Source organism: Salvia hispanica, chromosome 4 (genome assembly GCF_023119035.1).
Source record: "Salvia hispanica cultivar TCC Black 2014 chromosome 4, UniMelb_Shisp_WGS_1.0, whole genome shotgun sequence".
Classification (NCBI taxonomy): Eukaryota; Viridiplantae; Streptophyta; class Magnoliopsida; order Lamiales; family Lamiaceae; genus Salvia; species Salvia hispanica.
Window position 1 is genome coordinate 19038466 of NC_062968.1, and position 8840 is coordinate 19047305.

Below are 8840 nucleotides of genomic sequence, written 5' to 3' on the forward strand. Positions count from 1 at the left end.
CTTCCGTTCCAACTAAGTTGAGTCGTATTTCTCTTTAGGATGTTCTAACTAAGTTGAGTCATTTCCTTTTTTAACAAAAAATATAACATCCAATTACTCTTACTTCATTTCACTATCTATTTTACTATTTCTTTATATTTTCTATTTTATTCATTTCTCCTACTTTTCAACACAATATTTTAATCTTAGAGTCCAAGAGTTATGTCTCAAGTTAGTTGGGAGAGATGGAGTATTATCTTTCCACGCATATAGTGGGTATAACTTATAAGCCGAGGCGAGTATATATAGACTTTATTCGAAAATCGAAAGTGAAAGCTAAGTAAAATATCAAATAATAAGTGCAAACATATCTCAATACGAATTAGCTTTGCATTACAACCAAATTATACATATACCAATTATTTATTGCATGAAGCACCACCATAGTCCATAACAGTAAACAAATAAATTACTGCTCGAAATTAGGATAAGTAAAGTACACATTTAAATCTCGAAGGCATTATGCGATGAACATCATATATTGGGGCTATAATTAAAACCAAATGATATACTATGATTCATTAGGGCTCAACTTAAGATTCAGTAGTTATTAAGAAAGGAAGCCACTTTTTTTATCATATCCATTGATACCTGATTATCTGGAGTAAGCACACTAAATACATGATCTTCCTCTGCAACCTCAACACATTCAATTTCTCCCTTCCACCCACAATTGCTAAGCACCTCCTTATAATACCACCCTCTATCCTTCAGGTGATCCTTCCCCGCAACATAAACCAACACTTTTCCACAACCCAAACCCGATATCTTCGGATCCTTACCTGGATTCACCCATCCTTCGTCGCGATCCTTCATGCTCGGGCAAATAAAATGCCACAGTTTCTTAGAAAACTCTGCCCTCTTCTTGAATTCCTCAGCCGTTTCGCACCCAATCGGATCCTCGCCCCCAAAGGCGGGGCAATTCAGGAAAATCCCTTGCAAGTTAAAACCCTCCGGATTCTCCGAACCGACCCTCATTGCGATGTTGTGTGCTATATTCGCGCCCGCGCTGTCCCCGCCTAAATACACACGTGTCAGATCGGCGAATTCGTTGATCCATTCATCATTGCCCTCGGCGATCCATTTGAGAGCGCGCCATGAGTCCTCGAACGCGATCGGGAGCGGGAATTCGGGGGCTAAACAGTAATTAACCGAGATGGCGACGATGTTGGCTTGTGCGACTAAGAGAATGAGATGCTTATGACAGAGCGGGGAGAAGGCGGATCCGACGACGAAGCCGCCGCCGTGGTAGTAGACGAGGAGTGGGAGCTTTTTGGTGGGGTCGGCGTTGGGAGGGAGGTAGATTCGGGCGGAGAGGTTGATCTCCGGCTCGATTTCGACGTCTTTGGATTGGACGGAGGTAAGTGAATCTATAGACGGGGGGACGATATCTTCGCCAGTAAGCCTCTCGATTCGGCCACTTCTGTAGACTCTTAGCATTGGGAAGAAATCGTGGAGAATTTCGTCGGCCATTGATTAGAGAGAAAGGAAAGCAAGGGATGATTACTGTATATGCGCAATTACTAATGGTATACAAGTATATATATATATATATATATCTTCCAAACTATTACTCGTGAAAAATCTTCCATTGACAGCTGCACGGTGAAGTATGAACCACATATCAATTCGCAACATATTGAGAGTAATAATTAAGAGGTAGGACCTTTGAGTAATGAAGGACTATTACTCCCTCACTACGTTCTACTATACTTAAAGTTCATTTTTGCTATTTTAGTCCGTTTGACAATACTATTTCTATCATATTTTTCATCACATTAATATATAAAAGTATGGTATACTCTCCGTCTCACCATAAGAACCGAGACAATTATTTTAGACAGATAATTAGGAAAATGATACTCCCTTCGTCCCAACTAAAGTTGAGTCTTGAACGTTCAAACAAAGTTGAGTCATTTAATTTCCTGTTTGGTACTCCCTTCGTTCCATAGTGGTAGAGTCACTTCTTTTCAGTACCAAAATTAAGAAAGAGATATTAAATATATTAATTGAAAAGATAATAAAGTTGAAAAGAGAGAAAGTTGAGCGAATAAAATAAGAGAGTGAATAGAGTAAGTGGGGGGAAAAAAATGTTACTTTTTGCTTAATAGGGAAATGACTCTACTATGATGGAACGTCACGAAACGGAAAAATGACTTGACTACTATGGAACAGAGGGAGTAAAGAACAAACATCTAATCACTCTTACTTTAATCCATCACATACTTTAATCTATATTATTTTCCCCTTTGTTCTATTCTCTTTTATTTTCATTTTATTTATTCAATACAATTTCTTAATCCGTGGCCTAAAGAATTAAGTATATAAAAATAAAGCCTAACTATATTCATCAGAATAGGATGATATGTCATTTGACAGATTTATACTCATCCGTCCTATAAAAATAAGGACATTTTTCATTTTAGGATGTCCCATAAAATTATTCCTTTCTATTTTTGATAACTTCTTTCTTTCTAATAAGATTGACTCCATTTTCCACTAACATGACTATAATTACCTTTCTTTCTATCTCTCTTACTTTATCAATTTGTGCATTAATTCTCGTGCTGTCGTAAATGCCCATGTTTTGTGAGACATAGAGACTGATTTATTTTATGTAAAGGTAAATTAGAGAAGAAATTTTTTTATAATTATGGAATAAACGATTATACTATCAATTCATTTAAATAAATCCATAGAACAATGTAGATTATGCACTAGATGCCTTTTTTGTCGAATTTTCAACATTATTTAGGGAGTTTTATACTTATAGATGAGTAGTAATTTAACTCACCGGTTTTAATTAAACTTTTGTCGAATTCCACAAAATTATAAAATACGAAGCATTAAATCATAAAATTTAATTTTTTTTATTTATGAAATATTATGTACAAACAATGTCTTTTAGTATTGTTCAAATGAACAGTTCATATGTCCCGTCATCGAAACTCAATTTCCCAACCAATTACTTATTAAATGCGTGAAATTGGGGTAGATAAAATCGATATCTGTATAACCAAAGAAGTAGGTATTTCAAAATAGGAAATTGATGTGAATTAATCGTGAGAGAGTATGCATTAAAAGTAAATGAATTTTGACATGTACTGAATCATCCCACCAAATGATGTTAATGTTCATGCATGGACGTTGAAATGATGTAACGTACACTAATAATGTGGCATTTCTTCAAATAACTAACCAGGACATTGTCTGGTACGATTGTGTGTTAGTGAAAAGTAGGATCCACCAACCTAAAATAAAAAAAGTAAAAATAGATATTATTTTGTGGATGGATCAAAATAGCAAATATGAACATTAACGGCGGGAGTAAGAAAGATAAAATGTGTGATTTGTTACGAATATAGAAATGACTCAATTAAGATGAAATTTTACAGGATAGAAAATGACCCAACTACAGTAGAACGAATGAAGTACAAAGTTTAAAAAGGAATTTTATACAAATTAATTTTCGAAATTGGGGTTAGACAATCTTATAGTCCATGCATGAACATTAACATCAGTGGGTGAGTGATATGAGACGATTCATTACATATCAAATTTCATACTAGTACTTACATAATTCATAAATTTTTTTAGTAACCAAACAAAATTAAATCAAGTAAGGTGCTTGAAAATCGAAAGTTAACACAAATCCAAGTAGCGAAAAATGATTAGATCTCTAAATCTTGAAGACGAACGTCAAAGATAATAGAGTACATTTATTGTGGCTATAATTTTAGCACAAGATGATACTATGACTTATTAAGGATCGACTTACGATTCAGTGATTAATAAAGAAAGCCACTTTCTTAATCATATCGATACCAGCCTTATTATCTGGACCAAACACACTAAAAACGTGATCTTCACCGGCAACCTCAACACACTCGATTTCTCCCTTCCATCCACAATTACTCAGCACCTCCTTGTAATACCACCCTCTAGCCTTGAGCGAATCATTCCCCGCAACATAAACAAGAACTTTTCCGCAACCCAAACCCGATATCTTCGGGTCCTTACCCGGGTTCACCCATCCCTCGTCGCGATCCTTCAAGCTTGGGCAAACAAAACCCCACATATTCTGGAAAAACTCCGTCCTCTTCTTGAACTCCTCCGCCGTTTCGCACCCAATCGGATCGACTCCCCCGAAGAAGGGGCAATTCAGGAAAATCCCTTGCAAGTCAAAACCCTCCGGATTCTCCGACCCGACCCGCATTGCGATGTTGTGCACTATATTCCCGCCCGCGCTGTCCCCGCCTAAATACACACGCTTTAGATCAGCGAATTCGTTGTTCCATTCCTCATCGCCCTCGGCGATCCACCTGAGAGCGCGCCATGAATCCTCGAACGCGATCGGGAGCGGGAAGTCGGGGGCTAATCGGTAATTAACTGAGACAGCGACAACGTTGGCTTGGGCGACTAAGTGATTGAGGTGCTTGTGATAGAGCGGGGAGAAGGCGGATTCGAAGACGAAGCCGCCGCCGTGGTAGTAGACGAGGAGCGGGAGCTTTTTGGTGGGGTCGGCCTTGGGCGGGAGGTAAATCCGGGCGGAGAGATTGATCTCCGCCGCGATTTCGACGTCCTTGGATTGGACGCCCGTGGCTGGATCTAGAGATGGAGGGACGAAAACTTTGGTGGGTAGCGTCTTGATGTTAGGGAAGAGCTCGAGGAGAGTGTGGAGTAATTCGTCGGCCATTGATGAGAGGGGTGAAGGGAAGGGAAAGGAAAGGAAAGGAAGTAATAGTATATCAGTTTTTTCTTATTTGTTAACTTGGATTATCACACTCTTATATATTGATGGGATGATTCTTCCAGATAAGAATTTGTTATGTGCTTGTTTAAAAGGATTGGTGACAGTTCATATCTACAATTACTCATGGAATGGGACTTACTCTTTCTAACTGCATTTGTCATCTTCTATTGACAATTCTTGCCATTCTTATTTGTATTTCATGGGATCACGATTCCTATCTGTATTTCATATCTGCAGCTCTTCAAAGATAGAAAGTTTGAAATTTGAATCATCATCAAAATGGATCGGATTATTAAGTTTGTATAAAAAAAATAATTATTGTTTGCTATTTCAATTACTCCATAATTAGAGTAATATCCATTGACTCGTTTAATTTTCCTTAAGTTTGGTAAATGTATCCAGCATCTTATTCAATTTTATTATGAAACTATTATTCAATATATAAAAATAGATAGGAATATCATATTTTATTAACATTTTACATTCTTTTTTCATTAAATTTTTTAATAGTAGCATGTTAGATTAAAACATTTATTCAAGGACCTAGAGATGTATGAATTCTGAAGTGAGTCTTCATTGGTAAAACATTTATCCCTCATTGATAGAGAGTGGAGGTCTGAGTCACAACAAATACGGAGTAGTATTCTTAATACTAACCAAAAATTTAAAAAATCAAGTAAGGTGCTTGAAAATCGACAACGAACATGAAATCATAATATGAAATCTTGAAGATCCTTATAAACTTCAAAGATTATACAATTTAGTGATTAATAAAGGAAGCCACTCTTTTGATCATGTCACTACCAACCTGACTATCAGGAGCAATCACACTGAAAATATGGCCTTCATCAGCAACCTCAATACACTCGATTTCACCATTCCATCCACAATTGCTCAGCACCTCATTATAATACCAGCCTCTATCCTTGAGAAAATCCTTCTCTGCAACATAAACCAACACTTTCCCGCAACCCAAACCCGATATCCTTGGATCCTTACCCGGGTTCACCCACCCCTCGTCGCGATCCCTCATGCTCGGGCAAACAAATCCCCAAAGCTTCTCAATAAACTTCGTCCACTTCAGGTGCTCCTCCGCCGTCTCGCACCCAATCGGGTCCATGCCCCCGAAGTAGGGGCAATTCAGGAATATCCCCTGCAAGTTGAAACCATCCGGATTCTCCAACCCGACCCGCATTGCGATGTTGTGAGCTATATTCGCGCCGGCGCTGTCCCCGCCCAAATACACACGCTTCAGATCGGCGAATTCGTTGATCCATTCATCATTTCCCTCGGCGGTCCAGTTGAGAGCGCGCCATGAATCCTCGAACGCGGCCGGGATCGGGAATTCGGGGGCTAATCGGTAATTCAACGAGACGGCGACGACGTTGGCTTGTGCGACTAAGTGATTGAGATGGTTGTGGTAGCGAGGGGAGAAGGCGGAGCCGATGATGAAGCAGCCGCCGTGGTAGTAGAAGAGAAGCGGGAGCTTTTTGGTGGGGTCGGCGCTTGGCGGGAGGTAAACCCGGGCGGAGAGGTTGATTTCCGGCGCGATTTGGACGTCTTTGGATTGGACGCCGGTGGCTGGATCTAGAGATGGGAGAACGACATCTTGGGAATTTAGCCTCTCGATTTGGCCATCTTTGTCGACTGCGATAGAAGGGAAGAATTGAGGGAGGGTGTGGAGTACTTGGTCGGCCATTGATGATGAGGGAGAAAGGAAAGGATGATTAGTGTATGTATCAGTTTTTCACTTATTATCTTATCTCACTCGGCTTATAAGTCTTATACACACAAAGGGATCATTATTCCTAACTGCATTTGTCATCCACTCATCAATAAGATTTCATCACAGCTTCACTCTGAAACGTTGGTGAAATTATTTGTCTTGCAGCTCAATTACAATGAATTACTACTATTATAGAATTATTATTGATTATTTTTTTAAAAAAATAATGAGAGCTTAGAATTTCTCAATTAAAATATGATACTCCATCCGTAATTTACGTTGAGTTTTGAAAGAAATCTTATAATCAAATAATATGATGCATATTTTTCATTTTAAGAGTATTATAATATGATGTATATATTTTATTTTAAAAGTATTATTGTATATACATTTTATATAATAATACCCCCTCCGCTCCATAGTCGTAGAGTCATTTTGTCATTTTGGTACGTTGTATAGTAGTGGGGTATTTTTTTTTTTAATTCTTCTCACTTATTTTACTCTCTATTTTATTCTCTTTTTCATCTCTCTACCTTTTTTCATACCGTATTTTATTATTCTTTTACTTAATAAATTTTTTTCTTAAATCTCGTGCCGTAAAGAAATGTTTCCACTGTCATTGAATGGAGGGAGTATTATCTTCTTTTCGAATAAATTATCATACGGTTTTTATCTACATTTATTCGTGGAATCATTCTTTCTAACCGCATTTGTCATTTATTTATAAAACACTTTCATGGCGGTTTGACAATGAAATGACCTTTAATTGCTATCTCTGTCAATATTAATCGTCCATTTTTATAATTTTCATCTGTTACTGATTAATTATTTATTTTTATTTTTATAATAAATAATAGTAAATAAATCATAAATTCTACTAATTCATTCTACTCCTATTTTATTAAGTGAAATTCATAGCACTAATTTTTTCAACTCACTTTTTTTATATTTCTTAAAATTTGTGCTGGAATCATAGTGGAAAATAATTGGGAGACTGGTAGTAGTAAAACAATATTTCTCTTTTAACTAAAACATTGAAGGTTTGATTTATAACAAATAAAATAGCAATTTTTTTTTTATCAATAAAGAAAAGAATTTTATGGCATCTTAATCTTGTAATTTCTCAACTAATATACAAATTCCTCCATTCACGATTTAAGCTATTATTAATTTTAAAATTTAATTGATAGTTGTAAGTCTCATTTTTCTATATTAGTTTTATAATAAAATACAAGTTTCGTAATTTAATGGAATGTATAATCTATTTATCAGAAATAAAAAATAGAAAATGAGATTTTAAATTACGTATGTATCAAAATAGCAAAATGAGAATTGTTTAAAAACTAGGGGCATATTAATAAATCTAAAGTAGTCAAATAATATATTGTTTATATTCCATCCAAAAATATCATTGTATACACATTTTTGTGGTGTACTAATATGATCGTTATAGTTACTCATGGGATCACCCTCCCTAACTGCATTAAGGATTACCTATAATTTCTCCTACTATTCTTATTACTCATGATGGACTCCACTATTAGTCCATCACTTATCATATTTGTGTGTACGTAGTAGGAGCTGTAGTAGAAGAAGTTATAGATGATCTTTAGAGACCTAACTTCATTTGTCATTCACTCATCAAAAACCTTTAATGACAATTTGACTATAACGTGGGTTTCAATGAGATATTTCTATGAAACAACTAGATTAGAGGTTTGAATTGCAGCAAATGAATAGAAAACAATTGTTTTTTAAAAATTCAATAACATCTTGTAATTTGTCAACAAATTAGTACTCCCTCCACCTGCAAATATAGAATTCTCATATTCCGTTTAGTAAATTTTCTATCTTATCTGTAATTACTCATGGATACTCTTTCTAACCGCATTTGTCATATACTCATCAAACAATTTTAATGACAATTTGCCTATGTAATGAGTGTTAATAGGAAAGTCAATTCTCCTTAGCTTAGTAGATTATAATTTCGAATCAGTATAAATATTTTCCATCTGTCTCTCGGCTGTGATTGACTTGTTTACAACACTTTGATATTGTTCTTAAATAACTTAACAAAGAGAATGTGCCAAACGTTATATATAATTCATTTAATTGAGATACGAATTTTTATTTTTCTCAAAACCGTAACATCGAAAAAATGATACTAATGTGATCCAACTTAACAAAGAGAAGACACCAAAGGTTACATACACCGTTAAATAATTTAATACAGTAAATTTATTATTATATTTTTAATGTTAAATTAGTAACTTAACATTCTCAATTAATCAACTAAAATGAGATAAAAATATTATCAAGCTC

The 8840-nt window shown here is 35.7% G+C and overlaps 3 protein-coding genes across 3 annotated transcripts; all 3 read right to left on the reverse strand.

Annotated features, from left to right (window-relative positions):
- Positions 1-351: 351 nt before the first annotated feature.
- LOC125219974 (probable carboxylesterase 2) lies at positions 352-1546 on the reverse strand. The gene has a single exon (XM_048122072.1). The coding sequence runs from the start codon at positions 1510-1512 to the stop codon at positions 580-582; it is 933 nt and encodes a 310-aa protein (XP_047978029.1). The 5' UTR covers positions 1513-1546; the 3' UTR covers positions 352-579.
- Positions 1547-3708: 2162 nt separating this feature from the next.
- On the reverse strand, positions 3709-4792 carry LOC125185660 (probable carboxylesterase 2). The gene has a single exon (XM_048082226.1). The coding sequence runs from the start codon at positions 4733-4735 to the stop codon at positions 3821-3823; it is 915 nt and encodes a 304-aa protein (XP_047938183.1). The 5' UTR covers positions 4736-4792; the 3' UTR covers positions 3709-3820.
- Positions 4793-5477: 685 nt separating this feature from the next.
- Positions 5478-6554, reverse strand: LOC125224264 (probable carboxylesterase 2). The gene has a single exon (XM_048127641.1). It carries the CDS (start codon positions 6489-6491, stop codon positions 5553-5555), a length of 939 nt encoding a protein of 312 aa, XP_047983598.1. The 5' UTR covers positions 6492-6554; the 3' UTR covers positions 5478-5552.
- Between the last annotated feature and the right edge of the window lie 2286 nt (positions 6555-8840).

Excerpts from the sequence above, each read along its gene's own strand:
- LOC125219974 (XM_048122072.1), bottom strand. The coding sequence starts at position 1,512 with ATGGCCGACGAAATTCTCCACGATTTCTTCCCAATGCTAAGAGTCTAC.
- LOC125185660 (XM_048082226.1), bottom strand. The coding sequence starts at position 4,735 with ATGGCCGACGAATTACTCCACACTCTCCTCGAGCTCTTCCCTAACATC.
- LOC125224264 (XM_048127641.1), bottom strand. The coding sequence starts at position 6,491 with ATGGCCGACCAAGTACTCCACACCCTCCCTCAATTCTTCCCTTCTATC.